We start from the raw sequence: 25814 nt of genomic DNA, 5'->3' as shown, positions 1-25814 counted from the left end.
GGTGATTGTTGATGATAATCAGAGTATTCCACCAAAATCTGAGGCGATTGTTTGGGCTAAAGTGAATGGAGGAGGTGGGACTGAAGAATTGTGGATTGTGGAACCAACAAAAATAGGTACACCCGGACGGAGTGTTCTATTCTATCGAATTTAGGCTCTCTAGCTGGGCTCTAAGCTACCGGGGGGGTCGGCAGGTCGCGGATAGCCGAACGGCCTGTAGTAGCAGGTCAGTTGCGAAATAAGTTAAAACGAATAAGCAATCCCCGACGATGAGCGGCAGGAGTGGAGGATGCGGCATAAAAGCTTGCAGATCCGCTGAAGCTCCTGTGACTGTGGCGAATCGACACCGCCTCACAGAAATACGTGTCCCCCTCATCATCACTCATGTGCATGATGAACAACAAAAATCCAGGCGCGACGGACCCACAATGGGCGGCTTCCTGGTCAGCGTCTGCTCACCATGTTAGGTGCGGCTGTCTTTAAAAATGACCGGTACACACCGCGGCGCACTGGGAGTCCCTCAAAGTGTCAACAGCGATTTCTTAGCTGGTGGGATGGAGAGGGTGATGTGAGCATGCTCTGCCGATGTGTCTGCTGTGGTGTGTATCAGGAACCAGCCCCTTCGGGCCCTGGTCAAGGAGTGTGCATTGGACGCAGGAGTAGTAGCCTACGTTGCCCCGGGCGAGCGCCGGTCCGTCCGTGTTTTCCGGGACTGGTAAAGCGAAGGACAGGCCTCAGGGAACTGGGGTAGGGGCAGTGTCCCCGAGGGTACACCCGTTCCTGTTTATTTCGGCCCGCCCCCCTGCACACGATGCGCTGGTATATCAAATATATGGAGAATAATACAAGAAACAAAAACACTAACAACAACAGCAGCAACATTTTTGGGATTATAGGAGGCAGCAGCACTGGAAGCCTGAGCGAGGACGGAAATAAAGTGCAAAACTCCCCCAGAAGTACGACTATTACGGAAGCAGATCCCTTTAAGAGGGCACCAAAATTGGGTAGTTCCCCGATTAAAAACCTTGGTGTTGACAAACCTTTAAGAGCGAGGTCATCACCACCAGCGTTGGGTGACACCACTCCCTTGGCAAAAGCGATGCAACCTAGTGGAGATTGTATGGCTGAACTAGGGGAAGCGATTAAGAAGTTGACCAAAGCAATGCACCCACCACACCGGTCTATCAATAACACCATGAGAGACCTTCTCAGTGTGATAGCTAAGCTGCACGCAAGTGCTCAGGAGGAGCACATGGCAAATAAAGAAGCACGTTGTAGTTTTCTAGTAAAGACAACCACCACAGAGAATACACCCAAAAGGCCTCGAGACGAAATACAGCCAAAGAGAAGAACACCGCCTAAGAAAAATAAAACTTTCCATAAGGAATGGACAAACAAAATGGAAGTTCCCCTGAGCAAGGAAGCAAAATTCGACAACCCAGTCGGAAGCAAGGAGACAGTAATGGGAAAACAAGATGGCTGGATCACGGTTAAACATAAACAACCAAGGAAGACACCACATAAGCCGCCACCCCGACCCGATGCAATAGTAATAGAAAAAACCGGGGATATGTCATATAGCGAAATCCTCAGGACTGTCAGGAATAATGATACGTTGCAAAAACTTGGGGAAAATGTGACCAAGATAAGAAAGACGGCAAAAGGCCAGATTCTGTTAGAGCTGAAAGAGGCCCAGATGAAGAGCACGGGGGTCTTTAAGACCGAAATAAGTAAATTATTAGGAGAAAATGCGCAAATAAAAGCTCTAACACACGAGGTTCTGGTAGAAATACGTGATCTTGATGAAATCACAACGAAAGAGGACATTACTGAGGCAATACGCCTGCAAGTAAACGAGCTGAGCGATTTTGATATAAACTCGATTAAGAGCATCAGAACGGCATACCTAGGGACCCAAACTGCCGTGGTAAGTCTACCCGCGTTGGAAGCAAGAGTACTTCTTGATGCACACAAGTTAAAAATAGGCTGGGTAGTGTGCAGAATAAGGGCGAAGCAAAACCTCAGGAGGTGCTTCAGATGCCTTGAATACGGACATCTGGCGAAAGCATGCAACAATCCAGATGACAGGAGTGAGTGCTGTGTCAAGTGTGGAGAAACTGGACACTTTGCGAAGTCATGTAATAAAAACCCGTCATGCAGTGCATGTAGGAAAAAGGGCAGGGAAAACATCGACCATCAAATAGGAAGCAAAAAGTGTCCTCTCTATCAAGAGGCGTGTAAGAACATCAAAAAATGAGAGTCATGCAACTCAATCTAAACCACTGTGAGGCCGCACAAGAGCTTCTTAAGCAGACGGTTTACGAGGAAAAGGTCGATGTGGCTATACTTTCTGAACAGTACAAAAGTATAAGCGGAGCGACATGGATCTCTGACAACACAAACAAAGCTGCCATATGGGCATGCGGAGGGGAAATGTTTCAGGACAAACCGCTATCAGGGAAATCTTTTTACACACGAGCGGAAATCTGTGGGATCAATTTTTATAGCTGCTACATACCGCCAAGCATATCTCAAATTGATTTTGAGAAAATCCTGGACGAACTAGTGAGAGAAATTCTGTCTACTACAAGAAACGTAATAGCAGGCGACTTTAATGCATGGGCGGTGGAGTGGGGTAGCATCTGCACAAACAGGCGTGGAGATGCTCTGCTAAAGGCCTTCTCGTCGTTAGATATGGTGTTACTAAATACCGGAAATAAAAATACGTTCGAGAAGAACGGTCGGGGATCGGTTATTGACATTACCTTCGCTAGCAGTTCTCTAGCACGGAAAACAAGGTGGCAGGTGTGTGACATATATACACACAGTGACCATAATGCTATTATGTTCGAAATCGAACACTCGGTGCACAGTCGAAGGAATATGTCCACTAAGAAAATACAGAGAAAAGGATGGAAAATGGAAACCATGGACGTTGAACTCTTCAAACTCATGTTAGATGGTCATATAACATTTGAGGAAGACATAAATCGACAGGCGGAGACTCTAGTGCGGCACGTCATTAAAGCATGCGACGCTTCTATGAGTAGGAAGAAAAACGGCGCTCATAGAAAACCTGTTTACTGGTGGAATGAGCAGATCGACACATTAAGGAAGGAATGCCACAAAGCGAGGAGGAGGTGTCAAAGGAGTCGCGGGCTTGCAGAGATTACGCAATTACGCGAATACTTTAAGAGAAAACGTAGCGATCTCAAAAAAGCAATCAAAAAAAGTAAATCCTACTGCTTTAAAGAACTCTGCAGAAAAATCGACGAAAACCCATGGGGTGATGCCTACAAGCTAGTAATGACGAAGATCAGAGGTGACAAAGGACAAGCACCGACGTGCCCAGCGCTACTGAAAACCGTAGTGGAAACTCTATTCCCCACACAGCCTCTGGAGAATCGAACGGCGCGAGTGCAAGAACCTGCTGATACGGAATGGACAATAGTCACTGATGTGGAGTTAATAGAAAGGGCAGAGAGATTTGGCAATGCCAAGGCACCAGGTGTGGATGGTATCCCAAATAAGGCTTTAAAGATTGCTATTAAGCACAATGCGAAACCCTTTGCTGAATTGTTTACGCGGTGCTTACAAAAAGGTGTCTTCCCGAAAATCTGGAAAAAGCAAAGACTGGTATTATTGCAGAAGCCAAATAAACCAGCAGGAGAGCCCAATTCATATCGACCGCTCTGTATGCTGGATACGACCGGCAAGATACTAGAGCGGATAATCTGCGCTCGACTAGAGCTGCATCTAGAAAAGGAAGGAGAAAAAGGTCTGTCTGACAACCAATATGGATTCCGCAAAAAAAGATCCACCACTGACGCGATTAAAAAGCTTACCGACATAGCTAAGAAGGCAATAGAGGGTAAAAGATGGCTGTATGGTACTAAGGAATACTGCGCAGTCGTCACGTTTGACGTTAAAAACGCGTTCAACTCGGCATACTGGCCACATATTATAAGTGCATTAGAACGTAACAAAACCCCGGCTTACTTAGTTAGGATCATATCCAGCTACTTGTCTGACCGGTTGTTACTGTACGATACGGATGATGGACAAAAAACATATAGGGTAACGGGCGGAGTTCCACAAGGTTCCGTGCTTGGCCCATTGTTGTGGAACGTTTTGTACGACGGGGTGCTGCGTCTCCCTCTCCCGAAGCAGGTACAGATAATCGGGTACGCGGATGATATTGCCATAACAGTAGTAGCAAAAGAACTGGGACAACTTGAGTGGCAAGGACGGTGGGATGCAGCTACGACGGGGAGATGGACCCACATGCTAATTAGAAATGTACAAGCATGGGTAGAAAGGAAACACGGGGAAACAGATTTTTACCTGACGCAATTTTTGACGGGACACGGGTGTTTTAGAGAGTATCTCTATAAATATGGACACGACGACGGGACGAATTGTTCCTTCTGCGACAGCAGCGGGGAAAACGCGCGGCACATCTTCTTTTTCTGCCGACGATATGAAAAGGAGAGAGCCGATCTAGAGAAACTGACAACGGAACAAGTGACTCCGGATAATATAGTGCGGTTTATGATTGAGTCAAAACAAGTGTGGGATAGTGTGAGAGCATGGTGTGCTATAGTTCTGAAAGAACTAAGAATGAAAGAGTGGCAACGCAGTGAAATCAGAAGGATGAATGAGGAGTAGGTCTTAATTGACGTGACGGACGAGCCGAATGGCTAAGCTTGGCCCCACGATGCAATGCTTAACGGCAGTTCCGTGGGGCAAATAAACAAGCAAAGACAATGGAGTTAAGGGTTTAGTACGTAGGCGTATTGGTATCTGCATTAGCGTCCAATACGAATCGTGCATACCGTCCGGAAAAATGACGGTATCTTTCGAAGATTCCCCCTCCAAAATAAAAAAAAAAAAAAAAAAAAAAAAAAAAAAAAACCCATATTGGTAGGAAGAACGCTTGTGAAAACTAGAGAAGACGCCACCATTCCGGTCAGAGTAGTGAATGAATTCAACACGCCTATCAGTCTGAAGAAAGGAGCAGTAATTGGACAGTGCCAGAATATAAGTGCAATAACACGATGCGAACGGTCACAACAGAAACCTACTATTGAGCCACAGCAGATAAGTCCTACACTCCTAAACAATTTGCAGAACGAACTGCATGGAAATGAAAAATTAAAAGCAGAAAAACTATTAGAAAAATACGCATCCATATTTGCAAACGAAGGAAACCACACAGGAAGAACCGGCATTGTCAAACATCGCATAAATACCGGAGACGCTAAACCAATCCGACAAGCTCCGCGTTGGGTTCCAATAGCAAAACGTGAGGATGCTAACAAAATTATTGAAGACATGCACAAAAACGGTGTAATCGAACCTTCAATAAGTCCATGGAGCTCACCTATCGTCTTAGTTAAAAAGAAAGATGGTAGCACCCGTTTCTGCGTAGATTATAGGAAGTTGAATGATGTCACAAAGAAAGACAGTTATCCTCTACCGAGAATCGACGATACATTAGACACCTTGTCTGGAGCGAAATGGTTTTCTACATTAGATCTACAAAGTGGATATTGGCAAGACGAGATTGATGAACGTGACCGTGAAAAGACCGCTTTCAGTATGGGCGACGGGCTATGGGAATTCTCTGTGATGCCATTTGGGTTTTGTAATGCGCCTGCAACGTTCGAGCGACTGATGGAACATGTGTTAAAAGGACTCAACTGGAAGACATGTTTGGTGTATCTTGATGACATTATCATCATGGGAAAAAGTTTCGATGATCATCTGAAAAATCTAGAGGAAGTCTTTCAGCGAATAGCATTAGCCGGATTACGCTTGAATCCCAAAAAGTGTTCATTATGGAAGAAGCAGGTCACATATCTCGGACATAAAGTGTCAACTGAGGGGATTCACGCCGAGGAAGGAAAAATAAAAGCAGTCAAAGATTGGCCTCGACCCACCAACATACATGAACTCCGCAGCTTCCTTGGCTTATGCACGTATTACCGCCGTTTTGTACCTGGATTTGCGAACGTGGCTAGAAGTTTACATGATTTAACAAAGAAGAATCGCCCGTTTGTATGGCAGTTGGAACAAGAAAAAGCGTTTGAGCAGCTTAAAGAACTACTTTGTACGGCGCCGATGTTAGCTTATCCAATACCTGGAAAGAAATTCATCCTGGATACAGATGCGAGCGCTTATGGAATTGGAGGTGTCCTGTCTCAGCTCATCGACGGACAAGAAAGAGTAATTGGGTATTACAGCAGAGTGCTCGGGAAACCAGAGAAAAACTACTATGTGACGCGAAAAGAACTACTAGCTGTGGTGGAATGTGTAAAACATTTTCACAAGTATTTGTATGGACAACGATTCTTGCTGAGGACTGATCATGCAGCATTAAAATGGTTATTACAGTTTAAGAATCCGGAAGGCCAAATTGCACGATGGATCGAAAGATTACAGAATTACGACTTCGAAACGGAACATCGAAAGGGGATTCACCACAAAAATGCGGACTCCTCACCGCATCAGAAACAATCAGCTGGAGGACCCTGATCTTGCAAAGCTGGTAATGGCCTAAGAAAATGGGGTACGACCACCAAAGGAGCAAATAAATAGCGAGAGTCCAACTGCAAAAGCATATTGGGCCCAATGGAACAGCATAAACCTCGTTAATGGATACCTTCATCGTACCTGGGAAAGCGAAGATGGCAAACAGTCTCGTCTGCTGATCATAGTACCGAAGTCCATGATCCCGAAAGTATTGAAAGAATATCACAATGGACCTAGTGGAGGGCACCTTGGAATTACAAAAACTATAGAGAAGATTAAACAACAGTTCTACTGGATCGGTTGTCGAGATTCCATAGAAGAATGGATAAGTAATTGCGTAGAGTGCATGGCAGCTAAAGGTCCTAAAGCCAAAAGTCGCGGTAGGCTACAACAGTACAACGTGGGATCACCATTTGAACGAGTCGCAATGGATATTGCAGGTCCGTTCCCAACCAGTACGGCCGGAAACAAATATCTACTGGTTGTCATGGACTATTTCAGTAAATGGCTAGAAGTATATGCCTTACCAAACCAGGAAGCGAAGACAGTAGCCGAAGCGTTTGTAGAAAATTGGATAACAAGGTTCGGAGTGCCCGTCGAATTAACCTCAGATCAAGGCAGGAATTTCGAATCTTCCATTTTCCAAGAAGTCTGTACATTATTGGGCATCCACGAGACACGGACAACAGCGTTACATCCACAATCAGATGGAATGTGGAGAGATTCAACCGAACGCTCGAAGAACATCTGCGGAAAATCGTTGATAAAGATCAGCGGAATTGGGACAAGTGCATCCAGATGTTCCTGCTGGCGTATCGTTCAGCGAAGCACGAGACAACTGGTTGCACGCCAGCAAAGATTATTTTCGGATCTGATCTACGACTCCCTGCTGATCTTAAGTTTGGAACGAATCCTACAGCTGTAAGAAATGATGGAGATTATTGTTCTGCCTTAAAGGAAGAAATGAATGAATTGCATCTAATGGTAAGACAGCATACGCATCTGATGAGCAATAAGATGAAGGACCGGTTCGATCAAGCGGCAAATTCAAAAGGTTTTGAAGAAGGTGATCTGATCCTGTTGTACAATCCACTTCGAATGAAAGGCTTGTCCCCGAAACTGCAGACAGCCTGGGAAGGACCCTATATGGTGATGAAACGACTTAATGACGTGGTATACCGCATACAAAGAAATGGAAAAGCACGATGTAAAATGAAAGTAGTACATTTGGAGAGGCTCGCCCCATTTGGTTCAAGAGGATTTGTGCCTAATCGGGACGATTAGGCTTTAGTGGAGGGCAGTGTTACAAAAGTAGTATTAAGTTGTATTTGTATTGCTATATGCATCCCTTATTATGAACAATAGCTGTAGGTATATGGGATAGCATTTGTCTTGTTGTAGACATCTGGCGCCGCAGCCGTCCGCTTGTCTACTTAAACAATTGCTGAGTCTGGCTCCACGGCTGTCTGCTTGTCTAACCAATAGCTGCATTTGGCGCCGTATAGCATTATGTTCTTGTAATTTCCAGACGCAATATTCTAGAAGGACACGTCGGCATCAGCGAGGAGTGCGTGGCTATATAAGCCGTGGCAGCGCCAACGTAGTCAATCAGTGCTAAGAGTAAACTGTTATAGTGTAGACGAGTTGTAAAATAAAGAGTTGTTGAATTGAATTAAACAGTTTTTGGTTTTATTCGTCAATCCAGAGATACGAACCTAGCAACGTAAACTAGCAAGCAGTAAAATCGTAACAATATCATTGCCCATACTAATTTTATTATTTTAATTGGTATATAAACTTTATGCTACAATTTTTATATAGTATTATAGATTGAAAATATGAATTCTTATTTTTTCCAAAAATTCCTTTGTAGAAAGAAATATATTTCTTCTTTTTTTATGTCACACATACAGTGAATCAAACAAGTTTTGGCACACCTCAGTTTTTCCACTTTGCTTCAATATAACCATTAGTTAACTGAACATACCAAACAAAAAACAAACATAAAGAAATTATATGTGTACGACTTCAATGCCGTTAAATTTGGAAATTAAGCGAGCTATCAAAGTTTTGGTTTTTGTTTATGTATTTATTTTTATAGTAACATCATATAACAAAAATTAATTAAAGTTCCTGTTGTACATGCAACAAAATTAAAAACTAAACATATGCTTCTTAGAAAATATTTTTATGTGCATGTTAAAAAATAAGTTGTTTTCTTCAAATAGTTTGATAAATTGGGTTTTTAGTAATTAATATGCCCTCCTTTATTCATTTTGACTTGATTAAGTCGAGATGGCATCGATTCAACCAAAGATTTTAGCCTTGACATGCCTATTGAAGCCCAATCTCTCTGTATTGTCATTTTTGGCTCTATTGGGGTAGTAAACTGGTGTCCACTTTTAAAAACTCTAGCAGATAGTATTCCCCACAGATCCTCGATAGGGTTTAAATCTGGACTTTTCGCTGGCCACTCCAAAAGCGGAATGTTTTTTGACTCGAAACATTTTTTAGTAAGGGTTGCATTGTGGATCGGGGCATAGTCTTGCTGGAAAGTCCAATTGTCTTCGTAAAATTGGCCTGCAAATTCTATCAATTCACTATCAAGCAAGTCTAAATACATTTGTGCATTCATTTTTGTTGATATGTAGCATATTGAAGTTTTTCCTTCATAACAAAAAGCTGCCCACACCTTTATAGAACCTCCGCCGTGTACTCGACGGAGACATGTGCGCCGAGGGTTTTGTGTATGATGCCAAAATTTATTAAAACCATCAGGTCCATCGAGATTAAACTGTTTTTTATCGCTGAAAACAACGCTTCTCCATTCTTCATCCAAAAATTGGTATTTATCTGCAAATACTAAACGTGCACTTATATGTCTAGGCAAAAGGTCAGGTTGTGGTACCATAGAAAGGTGTTTTATGCTAGGATTTTGATGAATAATTTGAGAAACTCGCATTCTTGTTACATCTAAATCCAAATGACGCTTTATTTGTGAACAACTCATTTGATCAACGAGTGCAAGACGTTGAATTTGATGTTTCCATCGAACATCTATTTTGGGTTTTCTACCACTGCGTTGATTAGTGCCATACTTTGAAGGTTTTTTTAAGAAAATACTAATTGTATTTATATGTGCAAATTTCTTTTATTTTCATACCACTTTTACGCAAACCTAGTGCTCGTCCCTGCTCAAACTCTGAAAGGCTTCCTCCCCGCGGTATATTTGACTACAAATTCGAAATTACTTACTATAATCTTATTTTAATTATTTAAAAGTTTAAATTATTTACTTACTTTTAGATTAAAAAAAATCTATAATATTAACTTAATTCCAAACGCGTCTATAAAAAAGAACAACTAACCAATGCTCCCGTGCACATATAAATATTTTCTACTATTTTCGAAAGACATAGTAAAAAACGCGTACTACAAATGAAATAAGAAGAAGCAATCGATTAACAGTAAATAATAACTGGCTATTACAAGAACAATCTACTATAAAAACAAATGTACAGTTACAGAAAAAAAGTTACAATACAAAATATGTATGCACATTAGGGTGTGCCATTCTGAGGCAACCTTTTTTTTTCAACTGAAAAACAGGCTCAAAACTTTCGAAAATATGTAAAAAAAAAGTCACTTAAAAGACACTGCGCCAACAATGGATCGTTTCTCCCGATCAGAAAAAGTTTTTGGCCTCCCAGATCTGTAATTGCTTTCTCTTTTTCCGCTGTTTATGTAATGGTTTATTACATTCCTTCTTCTTCTTCTTAATTGGCTTAGACACCGCTTACGAGATTATAGCCGAAGTTTTCATTGGTTGTTTTTTTTTAAGTGGCGGGTCCCAAACCTAGCGCACAACCCTATGTAGGGGATGTTTCGCCTTCTCACTTTAGCTCGCCGTAAAACGGATGTTCTTAGGCCACCCAGAGGATACTTGGCCAAAGACCGGAAGTTGTGAGCTGATTGAGCCATATGTACAATAATCGTTTCTGGCCACTCCCAAGTGAATGGCGATCAGAGAAATTTCCTCACTTGCGTGAACTTCTACACATGACCCCATCCTCCCTATGATATCAATTTGTCCTATTTCGCGCAATGATTTTTTTCCAGGTACAGATTCAAAATGAGTTTCCGCACTTCAAGGGCTATCTCTTTTGCGCGACCCATTTTGTTCAAGGCTAAACACATTACTAAAACTCAAATGCTTTAATTATTCATTAATATACAATATCTAACAGAAGTCACCAAAAACGGGATCAAGGGAAGTCAACTTAAAGAGGAATATGCAAAAAACATGATTTGTGCCTGTACTTTTCTGATATGAATATGGCTCTTTTTCATTATTTTCTTAATAATTTCCTAGTTGTATGAATTTTTTTATTTTAGTTTTTGTATATATGTATTCTTCTTCTTTTCTGGCGTAGACACCGCTTACGCGATTATAGCCGAGTCAACAACAGCGCGCCAATCGTTTCTTATCTTCGCTACGTGGCGCCAATTGGATATTCCAAGCGAGGCCAGGTCCTTCTCCACTTGGTCCTTCCACCGGAGTGGAGGTCTTCCTCTTCCTCTGCTTCCCGCGGCGGGTACTGCGTCGAATACTTTCAGAGCTGGAGTGTTTTCATCCATCCGGACAACATGACCTAGCCAGCGTAGCCGCTGTCTTTTAATTCGCTGAACTATGTCGATGTCGTCGTATATCTCGTACAGCTCATCGTTCCATCGGATGCGGTATTCGCCGTGGCCAACGCGCAAAGGACCATAAATCTTCCGCAGAACTTTTCTCTCGAAAACTCGCAACGTCGACTCATCGGTTGTTGTCATCGTCCAGGCCTCTGCACCATATAGCAGGACGGGAATTATGAGCGACTTATAGAGTTTGGTTTTTGTTCGTCGAGAGAGGACTTTACTTTTCAATTGCCTACTCAGTCCGAAGTAGCACCTGTTGGCAAGAGTAATCCTGCGTTGGATTTCTAGGCTGACATTGTTGGTGGTGTTAATGCTGGTTCCTAAATAGACGAAATTATCTACAACTTCAAAGTTATGACTGTCAACAGTGACGTGAGTGCCAAGTCGCGAGTGCGACGACTGTTTGTTTGATGACAGGAGATATTTCGTCTTGCCCTCGTTCACTGCCAGACCCATTTGCGTTGCTTCCTTGTTCAGTCTGGAGAAAGCAGAACTAACGGCGCGGGTGTTGAGACCGATGATATCAATATCATCGGCATACGCCAGCAGCTGTACACTCTTATAAAAGATTGTACCTGCTCGGTTCAGTTCTGCAGCTCTAATAATTTTCTCCAGCAGCAGATTGAAAAAGTCGCACGATAGGGAGTCGCCTTGTCTGAAACCTCGTTTGGTATCGAACGGCTCGGAGAGGTCCTTCCCGATCCTGACGGAGCTTTTGGTCCCGCTCAACGTCAGTTTACACAGCCGTATTAGTTTTGCGGGGATACCAAATTCAGACATTGCGGCATAAAGGCAGCTCCTTTTCGTGCTATCGAAAGCAGCTTTGAAATCGACGAATAGGTGGTGAGTGTCGATTCTCCTTTCACGGGTCTTTTCCAAGATTTGGCGCATGGTGAATATCTGGTCGGTTGTTGATTTTCCAGGTCTGAAGCCACACTGATAAGGTCCAATCAGTTTGTTGACGGTGGGCTTTAATCTTTCACACAATACGCTCGATAGAACCTTATATGCGATGTTGAGGAGGCTAATCCCACGGTAGTTGGCGCAGATTGTGGGGTCTCCTTTTTTATGGATTGGGCATAGCACACTTAAATTCCAATCGTTGGGCATGCTCTCATCCGACCATATTTTGCAAAGAAGCTGATGCATGCTCCTTATCAGTTCTTCGCCGCCGTGTTTGAATAGCTCGGCCGGCAATCCGTCTGCCCCTGCCGCTTTGTTGTTCTTCAGGCGGGCAACTGCTATTCGAACTTCTTCATGGTCGGGCAATGGAACGTCTGCTCCATCGTCAGCTATTGGGGTATCGGGTTCGCCTGCTCCTGGTGTTGTGCGTTCACTGCCATTCAGTAGGCTGGAGAAGTGTTCCCTCCATAATTTAAGTATGCTCTGGGCATCGGTGGCTAGGTCACCTTGTGGGGTTCTAGAAGAGTATGCTCCGGTCTTGAAACCTTCTGTAAGTCGTCGCATTTTTTCGTAGAATTTTCGAGCATTACCCCTGTCGGCCAGCTTATCAAGCTCTTCGTACTCACGCATTTCGGCCTCTTTCTTCTTCTGTCTGCAAATGCGTCTCGCTTCCCTCTTCAACTCTCGGTATCTATCCCATCCCGCACGTGTTGTGGTCGATCGTAACGTTGCGAGGTAGGCAGCCTGTTTTCTCTCCGCTGCGACACGGCACTCCTCATCGTACCAGCTGTTCTTTTGCACTTTCCGAAAACCAATGGTTTCGGTTGCAGCTGTACGTAAGGAGTTTGAAATGCCGTCCCACAGTTCCCTTATACCGAGTTGTTGACGAGTGCTCTCAGAGAGCAGGAGTGCAAGCCGAGTAGAAAATCGTTCGGCTGTCTGTTGTGATTGCAGCTTCTCGACGTCGAACCTTCCTTGTGTTTGTTGGCGTGCGTTTTTTGCTGCACAGAGGCGGGTGCGAATCTTGGCTGCAACAAGATAGTGGTCCGAGTCGATGTTAGGACCTCGGAGCGCACGCACATCTAAAACACTGGAGACGTGTCTTCCGTCTATCACAACATGATCGATCTGGTTGGTGGTTTTTCGATCCGGAGACAGCCAGGTAGCTTGATGTATCTTCTTATGCTGGAATCTAGTACTACAGATAACCATATTTCGGGCCCCGGCGAAGTCGATCAGCCTCAACCCATTTGGGGATGTTTCCTCGTGGAGGCTGAATTTACCGACCGTAGTGCCAAAGATACCTTCTTTGCCCATCCTGGCGTTGAAGTCGCCAAGCACGATTTTGACATCGTGGCGGGGGCATCTCTCATAAGTGCGCTCCAAGCACTCATAAAAAGCATCTTTGGTCACATCGTCCTTCTCTTCCGTCGGGGCGTGGGCGCAAATCAGCGATATGTTGAAGAACCTCGCTTTGATGCGGATTGTGGCTAGACGTTCATTCTCCGGAGTGAATGATAGTACTCGGCGACGGAGTCTCTCTCCCACCACGAATCCAACACCAAACTTGCGCTCCTTTATATGGCCACTGTAGTAAATGTCACAAGGACCTACTCGTCTCTGTCCTTGTCCCGTCCATCGCATTTCTTGGACGGCGGTGATGTCAGCCTTTATCTTTACGAGGACATCTACCAGCTGGGCAGCGGCACCTTCCCAATTAAGGGACCGGACATTCCAGGTGCATGCCCTCAAATCATAGTCCTTATTTCGTTTGCCATGGTCGTCATCAAAAGGGGGGTCTCTCATCCGAGGCTGTGTTTGCTTTTTCATTGGGGGTGTTTTTTTTTACGTGGCGGGTCCCAAACCCAGCGCACAACCCTATGCAGGGGATGTTTCGCCTTCTCACGTTAGCTCGCCTTCAAACGGATGTTATTAGGCTACCCAGAGGATACTTGGTCAAAGACCGGAAGTCGTGAGCTGCTTGAGTCATATGTAAAAGAATCGTTTCTGGCCACTCCCAAGTGAATGGCGATCAGAGAACTTTCCTCACTTGCGTGAACTTCTACACATGACTCCATCCTCCAGTATATATGTATTAAAAAATCATTATTTAAACAAATATGTTTGTTTTTTGTTTGGTATGTTCAGTTAATTAAACGTTATATTGAAGCAAAGTGGAAAAACTGCGCTACATCAGCTGGAACTTACCTACCCGACGCCTTTTCGCAAGTGATTACGGGGCATCTGTGCAGAATAAAATTTATGTTATACTAACTGTATTGCCGTGCCTATTGCCTGTGGAGACTCCATATTGCTTACGGGGCATCTCGACAGGATAAAATCTATCAGCCCTATTCTCATGCCCTCACAAAAATCACCACACTCACTATAGTGATGTTTCTCACTATAGAGAGGGTTACCTTATGTTGGTGAAAATTCAAAAGCTCAAATGCTCACTATTATCTCAAATATCTGTGGCGTGTGAGAGCAGCCATCACAATACAAAAACATCTGTATTTGTTTTGTTTTACATCAATATTTAACATTTCCAAAAAAATCGAGTGTTATAACTAGCATGGAGGAACTGTTCTTTGTGTATGCGGCAATTGTTGAGGAGGAGGAATCGGGGGGTAAGAGGAAAATTTTGAAGGGTTTACGAGACAAAAGCGATCCTTTTACTATGCAAGACACAACATTTATAAATACATTTCGATTCCCAAAATCGCTATGTAAAGTACTTATAGGTGAATTGGTGCCGCGTGATGTGCAGAAGTCGGGTATATCTTTTGATCTGCGTTTCCTGGCGTGTTTGTATTTTTACGGGCATGGCTCTTACCAAAAATGCGTTGGTAATAGTTATACGCTCTCTATGACCCAGTCCTCTGTGTCTGGAGCTCAGCACTTTATTTCGAAATTAATTGTGGATGTTAAGGGCATTGAAATTTATTCCCCTTTAAGCGCCCAGGATGTTTCAGACACAAAGAAGGGGTAAGATAAATATTGGGTTGTCAAAAAAAGTCTTGTCGCTAGTTGGCGATGAAAGCGCATTCGTCGCAGCGGGTCATGCTATACCTTTTTGGAAAGCTCATTTCACGCGCTAACACGTGTTTGATTGATTGTCGTTTCTTTTAAGTCGTTCGTGAGTTATAGCGTCGCAAATATGAAGAAAAATAAAGAGAAAATACGGCATATTTTACAGTACTACTACGATGAAGGCAAAAATGCAGCTCAAGCCGCACAAAGATGGTTTCAACGTTTTCGTTCTAGTGTAGAGGTGGTCGAAGATGCGCCACGCTCCGGAAGGCCTGTCTTCGAAAATTGCGATAAAATCGCTGAATTGGTCGAAAGAGACCGACATAGTAGCAGCCGTAGCATCGGTCAATAGCTGGGCATGAGTCATCAAAAAATAAAAATAAAAAAAAATTTAAAATTCAATAAAAATACCGCAAGACTTTTTTGACAACCAATAAATAAAAATAAACATAAATAAATAAATACATTTTTTCTTAAAGATTTTACACGAATTTTGGGATTAAGGGCACAATCGGCGCAATCGATTGTACCCATATTGCGATTGTTTCACCCTCAAGCACAGACGCCACTACTCCTCTCTCACTTTTCATGAACCGGAAAGAATTTTACAGCCTTAATGTAGAAGCAGTACGTAATGTTCTTGTCATCGATCAAGTAGGGCGAGTTTAACGCATTTGGTTTGCTTCCGAACGGCTTCAAATGGAGTAATGTTTAAACAGTTTCAAATGATTCCAAATGGTTTATTTCTAAATAACAGTATTTGTAAGGCAATAGACATTTATAAATAATTACATTATTGATAATTACTTACCGCAGTAGGCCCTTCCACTTTCCTGGCTGATCGATTAATAAGCTGAAACACGATATGCACTGGCATATATGCCCAAAGGCACTTGCATTTACCGTGCAGATCAGCACAGCTAGGATAGAGGGAAAACATACTGCAGCTTACAAACAACAAGAACATAAGCCCAGATAACTAATTAGAGCTTGCGTTTACCTGTTTATGCTTGTGCGAAGAAGGGGAAATGACAAATATACAAATTGCACAAACAAGTAAGCAGAAGCTTTACAGTTGGAATAATGTATATAATATGAAGTTCCCTACAATTTAAAGACAAATGAAAATGAAACATTCAACTGTAAAATAAACATAGAAATTAAATATTACAATACTTATGTATATGTATATGGGCACGGGTTGCCAACATCCCCACCCCCGTGAATCAACCTGATTCACCACCATCAATGTCCAGAACGGCTAGTTTTGAGACTGCTCTCTGTTTAACTCCCGTGGAAGTTCGTATGTCTGCTCGTCGTACTTCGCCATCAGTTCCAGGGTATACTTTCTCTACTCTACCGCGGCACCATTCTCGCAGGATCGCATATAAACACCAATTCTCCTTCTTTCAATGGCTTCGTTCTACGGCACCATTTCACACGGCGAGTCAATGTAAGTAGATACTCAGTAATCCAGCGTCTGCTATAGGAGTCTCGGGCGTGTTGTCTGCTCCCAGAATGAAATGGTTAGGAGTCAGAGGCTGTTCTTGATCGGCAGTGATAGGCAGATGCGTCAGTGGGCGAGAGTTAACGACGTTCTCACCTTCAATCAGGAAACTAATCAGAGTATGCTCTCTTGGTGAAACTTCTTTTAGTGTGTGACGTAGAACTTGCTTGACACACTGTACCATTCTCTCCCATACGCCGTCTTCCGAAGGGATAAATGGGGAATTAAACACCCACTGGATGTTTTTCTGTGATAATTCACTTTGTAAGCGACCGCAGTCGAACACTTCTGCAAATCGTTTTGCTTCTCGGTCGGCGCCAACGAAATTCTTTCCATTGTCGGACCTTATCCTTATGGGCGCACCACGTCTATTCACAAAATTACGTAAAGCAATAATACAGGAGTCAGTACTCAAATCGTGAGCTAGTTCTAGGTTCACAGCTCTCACTGTAAGGCACGTAAAGAGCGCAACCCATCTCTTCTCGGTACTGCGTCGAACAGTCACAGTGACTGGTCCAAAGTAATCAAGGCCAGTGTGGCTAAACGGGCGTACGTAAGGAGTAAGTCTGTCCGACGGAAGCGGTCCCATCCAAGGCCAGCGCCTTTAGCTTTAGCTTTATTCAAACGGCATACATTGCAACTAGTGATGACGTTGCGCAACACACTTCTTAGTCGTGGCACCCAATAATTACGGCGGATCTCACCAATAGTAGCTTCTATATTTTGGTGGCACGTGGCGCTATGGTGATATAACACCAATAATTTTGTGAAGGCATGATCAGGCGGTAGAATAATTGGACGTCGTGTGCTGATTGGAAGCCAGCTGGCGGCGTTAATGCGTCCCTGTAGTCGAAGAACACCTTCTTCGTCTATATATGGTGAAAGTTGTAACAATGTACTGTCGTGGGCAATGTCGTGACCATTTTCAATGGACTGGAACTCGGCTGCATACGTTTCGCGTTGTACTATGCGGCATAAAAGGCGTTTAGCATTGCCTACTTCTTGGGCTCTTAAACCATAACATTGATTTGGCTGTGTACGACGACGGCAATTGTCGACAAAACGTAAGACCCAGGCAACGGTTCTTACCAATCTTTGAAAAGAAGAGAATCTATTAAAATCTATAAAATTGCAACTCACGATGACTAAAGCGAATTTGGGCCGGAGCTCTTCATCAGGTTCATCATTTCCAGATACTGTTATATCTTCAGAAGGCCAGGCTTGCTCGTTCTGGCGTAAGAACGGAGGCCCCCGTGACCAACGTGCTGTTGGATTAAAATTGATACAATCATTTGCTCGAGTCGCTTCATCGGCTACATTTTGCTTAGTGGATATCCATCTCCAATTTGATATGCTTGTCGAAGCCAATATCTCGGCTATCCTATGCTGAACGAAAGGCTTGTAATGACGATGTTCACTCTGTATCCATTTGATGACCGTTTTTGAGTCACTCCACAGGATACAATCTTTGATGTTTAGAGAATGTTCGTCGCGGATAGCACTCTGCCCAAAACCGCTGCCTGAAGTTCGAGGCGTGGCACGGTAAGGGTTTTCATTGGCGCACATTTTGTCTTGGCATAAACGAATGCAACATCAAATTCACCAGATAAAGATTGATATCGGATATATGCAACGGCGGCGAAGGCATCTTCACTAGCATCAACAAATATGTGAAGTTGAAGTACCTGAGGTGCACCATTTCTGAAATAGTAACGAGGTATGGCATACTTGTCAATCTCGGGTAGTTGTTTACCCCACTTCGTCCAAGCAGCGTTTACGTCGTTTGGCAATGGGTCGTTCCAGTGGATATCGTGTTTCCAAAGCTCACGCATAAGTAACTTGGCCCCAATGACGAAATTGCTCAGAAACCCTAGAGGATCAAATATCGACATGACGATACTTAAAAGTTCCCTTTTAGTAGGGCATCTCTGCCCCTTTATCACCGCTTCAGAAACGTAGTGGAGTTTTAGTTTGAAGCCGAAACAATCTGATGATGGCTGCCAAAACAAGCCTAATACCTTCTCACCAACGAAACCTTTTTTCTTGCCAATCGATCGTATAACATCAGTACAACCAAGCGTGGCTAACACCTTCGAAGAATTGGATGTGAAGTTGCGAAGCTCGAACCCAGCATCCATATGAATCGCTCGGACCTGCTCTGACACGGAAATCGCTTCCACTTCCGAACTGAAGCTATCAACGAAGTCATCGACATAATGGTGGTCCAATATTGCTTTTACTACACGGGCCGTGGTTCCGTGTTCATCTTGGTGCTCCAACGCGTTAACTTTTTTTACATAATTTGCAGTACATGGCGAACAAGCAGCACCAAACGTCATCACGCACATTTCGCAAACATCCGACGGTTGCGTAGCATCACCATCACGCCAAAGGAACCGCTGTGCAAATCTGTCATCTTGTCGTATAAGGACTTGGTGGAACATCTTCTTGATGTCTCCACACACGGCAACTGCGCCCTCACGAAAACGAAATAATATCGACGGCAATGGGCGATATTCTTGAGGACCTTCAAGAGCTGTGAGTTGAGGGAGATTCCACTTACCTCAGCAGTGGCGTCAAAAACCATACGTAGCTTTCCGGATTTGTTGGGATTAGCAACGGCAAAGTGTGGCAAATACCAAATTGTAGGTGTACACACAGCAGCTTCTGCTGGCGGCAGTTATCGTGCGTACTTCTTTGTGACGTAAGAGTAAATGATGTTCTTGTATTCGGCGGCAAAATCTGCATCACGACTCATCCTTCGCTCTATACTGATTAATCGTTTCAATGCCATATTGTAGCTATCAGGTAAATTAACTTTGTCACTTTTCCATATAAGACCCGTTTTAAAACATCCGTCTACGCGGCATGTGGTAGACTTCAAGTCATCTCTGGCACGGATGTCCTCCTCACTCTCTATCGGCGATGCAGCTCTAACACCAAAACTCTCAATTTCGAAAAAGTTAGATACCATATTGTGAAGTCTCTGATCAGCTTGACTATTCACGCATAAACACGCTACTGGGGACGGTTGTGTAGAAGATGTGGGGCCGAATACAACCCAACCCAACTCCGTATTAGCAATGAATGGTCCGTGGTCCTTTACCCTCACAGTCGTCGATGGTAATCCCAAATGGCAGTGGTCAAGGCCTATTAACAGCTTGGGCCTGACTTAGGCGTAAGGTTGTACCGGTAGTTGGCTTATGTGTCTATATTCATGACCCAAATCGTCTCTGCTTAAACTCTGTATAGGAAGCTGTAGGTTCGTCACAGCATACACGTTACGGAGTTTCTGTTGTTTCTGCATACCGGCGCCACTGATGAATAAGTCCACTACAAACGTTGATTCCTGCGCTGCACGTCCTCCGAACCACTGTACATTTAAAGATTGCTCTCTTCCATGTATTCCCAGGTCCCGAACAAGGGCGCTGTCAATCATCGTGATGGATGAACCTTCGTCCAGCAGTGCATATGTATCAACACGTCTGTGATTTCCGTATACGGTGACCGGTAAAATACGGAAGAGGAGCTAGCCTTCAGTGGAACTGCAACTCAGAACTGCTGATCTTGTTTCCAGTGATGTCTGCTGGCTGTTGAGTGAACGACTTGGTGATGTAGGCTTACGATTACCTTGTATATTCGCAGCGGAGAAAGTTGAAGTTGACTGTCCTGACGAATCGGAAACGTTCTCCGCGACTTCATGTAAGAGTTTATGATGTACTCTCCGGCAACCATCAATTGAACATAACCTGCGTCGATGACAATTGCTTGTACAGTGGCCTATATTGAGACACGCAAAACACAAACGACGTCGTTTCACTTCTGCCCATCTTCTTGGCACTGAATATTCTACAAAATGCGCACACTCTGCGCAAATTTGACATCTCACTGATCGTTGTGGCTCAACTGTATGTAGAACCATGCGGCACTTCGAATCCTTATAAGGGTCTTCACAAACCATACAAATTATATTAGCTAATTTTGATAGCCAATCACTAAAATGTTTCACTGTTGCATGTGGCTGCATAAGCGCTGCGAAGCTGGCCCATTCGACACGTTTGCTCAAAGGCAATTTTGAGACAAGTTCGTCAAGTAACGTAGGATTTGACAAATGCAATTCACCACCATGAGCAGATTGTAAAAATACACAAATATTACATACCTTCGTTGCAAACGAATTATTTTCATCATGGCATTTTCCGAAATAGGTGCGGTTTCCTTCACCTGATACAGCTGGCTGCGGATCAACTGCTCAGGGCGCCCAAATCTAAATTTTAATAAATCAATTATATTACCGACGTTGTCCGGGTGGATTAGCAATGACTTGACCGCTTCACGTGCGTAAATCCATAAATTGCAGTTGACTCCATGTGAGCGGTATAAAATATTGACCAATCTTCTGGCTTTCCACAAAAATCGGGCAATTCCTGCAATTTTCTCGGCAAATTCGATGACTGTGTAAATGTAGCACTTGTATTAACAAATGTAGGCATTGTAGTTGAATTAGAGTGGGTCGAAGGCGTAAAAATAGTTAAACTGTACATGTGGTTTGCAGCAGCGGTACTTGCTGCAAATAACGGCGGCGTGTAACGGATATGGGTAGGTTTCGACAACGGAACTATACAGTTGGCAATAGCTGGCTGCTGCGATTCCGGCAATTGTATTGCCATCGTCGAGGGAACTTCGGCGGCAACATTGTTGTTGGATGTACCCATATTGAGCGCTTCACCACGTGACTGGGGTTGAGAGGCCGATAAACTGATCTCAAGCATGGCTATTCGTTTTTGTAGAGCCGCAATCACGTTTTCCTGACGCGCAATGGCAGCGGCTGACGATGATCGAGTGGTGGCTCCGGTGGCTGTAGGGGCGGCTGGTAAATCATTGGCTATATTGACGGTGGCTGATGCACTGCTACCCTGGCTGGGTTTTGATGCTGATGACGTAGAAGCACCGCTGTCCATATTTGGCAAATTTACTGAAGTCTGGCGGCGAGGTGATTTTCCCATCGAATCTTGAAATTTCACAAACCAAATAGGCAAACAATTAAAATGCGAAATAAAGAAATGTCATCGATCAAGTGGGGCGAGTTTAACGCATTTAGTTTTCCTCCGAACGGCTTCAAATGGAGTAATGTTTAAACAGTTTCAAATGATTCCAAATGGTTTATTTCTAAATAACAGTATTTGTAAGGCAATAGACATTTATAAATAATTACATTATTGATAATTACTTACCGCAGTATGTCCTTCCACTTTCCTGACTGATCGATGAATAAGCTGAAACACGATATGCACTGGCATATATGCCCAAAGGCACTTGCATTTACCGTGCAGATCAGCACAGCTAGGATAGAGGGAAAACATACTGCACCTTACAAACAACAAGAACATAAGCCCAGATAACTAATTAGAGCTTGCGTTTACCTGTTTATGCTTGTGCGAAGAAGGGGAAATGACAAATATACAAATTGCACAAACAAGTAAGCAGAAGCTTTACAGTTGGAATAATGTATATAATATGAAGTTCGCTACAATTTAAAGACAAATGAAAATGAAACATTCAACTGTAAAATAAACATAGAAATTGAATATTACAATACTTATGTATATGTATATGGGCAAGGGTTGCCAACAGTTCTATATTATACAAACTATTTACCAATCTTTCTATTAATACATATGTATACATTTGCATTTTTGGCAGGTTTGTGATCATCGACTTCTGTTCAACGCTGTCAACGCGAGATATCCCGGGTCTTGCCATGATTCTGGTATTTGGACCACATCCACAACACGTATGCACCTCACAAGTACCTATAACACGCAAAGTGATTCGTGGTTGTTAGGTGACCAAGGATATCCATTGGAGCCATGGCTGTTAACGCCGGTCGCTGAACCTTCAAATGCAAAGGAAGTGCGTTACAATAAGTTGCACGCCAAAGCACGTAATACCAATGAGAGAGCCTTTGGTGTTTTGAAGTCACGATTCCGGTGCCTCTCAAAATGCCGCATTCTTCATTACAGCCCTGAAAAAGCGTCTTTGATTATTTACGCGTGTACAATTCTTCACAACATTTTACTGAAGCATGGTGTGGCTGCAGACCTTGGCTTCGAAGAAGTTTTAGAAGAATCACAATACACCGAATTGTTTTCCCAATTTTAGGGAGGGTGCTAGAGTAAGAGAACGTTACATCATGTCTTTATAATATACATATGTATGTATATATTTCCAGTGGCGTTATGTACTTAAATATTGTATTAGTATATACATATATGTAAGTTACTTACTGTCTCTGTACATTTTACTCTTTGTACATTTTACTTCCTCCAAGTATGAATAAAAAGACATCTACATAAGTATGTTTAAATAATTAATTTTATTTTATTTTTGTTTGTTTAATTGTTCACACAATTTAGCCGTAAATAATTTATATAATGTTTAAATAATTCATTTTATTTTATTTTTATTTGTTTAATTGTTCACACTTGATTGTGTCATTAAGTTCACCATCACCGTCATCTGCTCGTTTTGCTCCACCCCTGTCATCTGCACATTTTGCTCTACAATCTTTTGTAGAGCAATGGCCTTCTCCTCTCGCTTTTCACGCTCCTCCATTTTTTTAGCACTGCTCCAAGCATCTTCGCTGCAGTTAATTTATCTTCAGAAAGGATGAAAGTAGGTGATGGCATAGGAGAAGGTAAGATGGGAGGAGATAAGAAAGAAGATGGAGGTGATGGTGAGGAAGAAAAATTTATAGACAGAGCAGGAAAATCTGAAGCAGGCGATGTGACTGTTGGTGTTGGCGAGGAAGCTGGAACTTGAGCAGCTGAATTTAAATACAACGGCGGCAAAACTTGTTAGTATAAAACGGACCAATTATTGCCTCATATAATAATAAAATGTATCTTCTTCTTAATTGGCGTTGACACCGCTTATGCGATTATAGCCGAGTCAACAACAGCGCGCCAGTCATTTCTTCTCTTCGCTACGTGGCGCCAGTTGGATATTCCAAGCGAAGCCAGGTCCTTCTCCACTTGGTCCTTCCAACGGAGTGGAGGTCTTCCTCTTCCTCTGCTTCCCGCGGCGGGTACTGCGTCGAATACTTTCAGAGCTGGAGTGTTTTCATCCATCCGGACAACATGACCTAGCCAGCGTAGCCGCTGTCTTTTAATTCGCTGAACTATGTCAATGTCGTCGTATATCTCGTACAGCTCATCGTTCCATCGAATGCGATATTCGCCGTGGCCAACGCGCAAAGAACCATAAATCTTTCGCAGAATTTTTCTGTCGAAAACTCGCAACGTCGACTCATCCGCTGTTGACATCGTCCAAGCCTCTGCACCATATAGCTGGACGGGAATTATGAGGGACTTATAGAGTTTGGTTTTTGTCTGTCGAGAGAGGACTTTGCTTCTCAATTGCCTACTTAGTCCGAAGTAGCACCTGTTGGCAAGAGTTATCCTGCGTTGGATTTCTAGGCTGATATTGTTTGTGGTGTTTACGCTGGTTCCAAGATAGACGAAATTATCTACAGCTTCAAAGTTATGACTGTCAACAGTGACGTGAGTGCCTAGTCGCGAGTGCGACGACTTTGTTTGATGACAGGAGATATTTCGTCTTGCCCTCGTTCACTGCCAGACCAGTCTGGAGAAAGCAGAACTAAAGGCGCGGGTGTTGAGGCCGATGATATCAATATCATCGGCATACGCCAGCAGCTGTACACTCTTATAAAAGATTGTACCTGCTCGATTAAGTTCTGCAGCTCGAACTATTTTCTCCAGCAGCAGATTGAAAAAGTCGCACGATAGGGAGTCGCCTTGTCTGAAACCTCGTTTGGTATCGAACGGCTCGGAGAGGTTCTTCCCGATCCTGGCGGAGCTTTTGGTGCCGCTCAACGTCAGTTTACACAGCCGTATCAGTTTTGCGGGGATACCAAATTCAGACATCGCGGCATAAAGGCAGCTCCTTTTCGTGCTGTCGAAAGCAGCTTTGAAATCGACGAATAGGTGGTGAGTATCGATTCTCCTTTCACGGGTCTTTTCCAAGATTTGGCGCATGGTGAATATCTGGTCGGTTGTTGATTTGCCAGGTCTAAAGCCACACTGATAAGGTCCAATCAGTTCGTTGACGGTGGGCTTTAATCTTTCACACAGTACGCTCGATAGAACCTTATATGCGATGTTGAGGAGGCTAATCCCACGGTAGTTGGCGCAGATTGTGGGGCCTCCTTTTTTATGGATTGGGCATAGCACACTTAAATTCCAGTCGTTGGGCATGCTTTCGTCCGACCATATTTTACAAAGAAGCTGATGCATGCTCCTTATCAGTTCTTCGCCGCCGTGTTTGAATAGCTCGGCCGGCAATCCATCGGGCCCTGCCGCTTTGTTGTTCTTCAGGCGGGTGATTGCTATTCGAACTTCTTCATGGTCAGGTAATGGAACGTCTGCTCCATCGTCATCGATTGGGGAATCGGGTTCGCCTTCTCCCGGTGTTGTGAGAAGTGTTCCCTCCATTATTTAAGTATGCTCTGGGCATCGGTAACTAGATCACCTTTGGGGGTTCTACAAGAGTATGCTCCGGTCTTGAAACCTTCTGTAAGCCGCCGCATCTTTTCGTAGAATTTTCGAGCATTATCCCTGTCGGCCAGCTTATCGAGCTGTTCGTACTCACGCATTTCGGCCTCTTTCTTCTTCTGTCTGCAAATGCGTCTCGCTTCCCTCTTCAACTCTCGGTATCTATCCCATCCCGCACGTGTTGTGGTCGATCGTAACGTTGCAAGGTAGGCAGCCTGTTTTTTCTCGGCTGCGACACGGCACTCTTCGTCGTACCAGCTATTCTTTTGCACTTTACGAAAACCAATGGTTTCGGTTGCAGCTGTACGTAAGGAGTTTGAAATGCCGTCCCACAATTCCCTTATACCGAGTTGTTGACGAGTGCTCTCAGAGAGCAGGAGTGCAAGCCGAGTAGAAAATCGTTCGGCTGTCTGTTGTGATTGCAGCTTCTCGACGTCGAACCTTTCTTGTGTTTGTTGGCGTGCGTTTTTTGCTGCACAGAGGCGGGTGCGAATCTTAGCTGCAACAATATAGTGGTCCGAGTCGATGTTAGGACCTCGGAGCGCACGCACATCTAAAACACTGCA

At 43.6% G+C, this 25814-nt stretch overlaps 2 protein-coding genes across 2 annotated transcripts in view; one reads left to right on the top strand and one right to left on the bottom strand.

The window, feature by feature from the left end:
* The window catches only part of LOC125779150 (zinc finger MYM-type protein 1-like), a 110215-nt gene that overhangs the window by 43029 nt on the left and 41372 nt on the right, over nt 1–25814 (bottom strand). The gene's annotated exons all lie outside the window — the stretch shown is intronic.
* On the top strand, nt 1196–9845 carry LOC125779263 (uncharacterized). The gene is made up of 3 exons (XM_049459904.1): nt 1196–1927; nt 3196–3871; nt 9841–9845. The coding sequence occupies exons 1-3, from the start codon at nt 1196–1198 to the stop codon at nt 9843–9845; spliced, it is 1413 nt and encodes a 470-aa protein (XP_049315861.1).

This window comes from Bactrocera dorsalis, chromosome 6, assembly GCF_023373825.1.
Source record: "Bactrocera dorsalis isolate Fly_Bdor chromosome 6, ASM2337382v1, whole genome shotgun sequence".
Taxonomy (NCBI): domain Eukaryota; kingdom Metazoa; phylum Arthropoda; class Insecta; order Diptera; family Tephritidae; genus Bactrocera; species Bactrocera dorsalis.
Note: the sequence above shows the minus strand (reverse complement) of the source record. Positions and strands in the feature narration are given on the sequence as shown.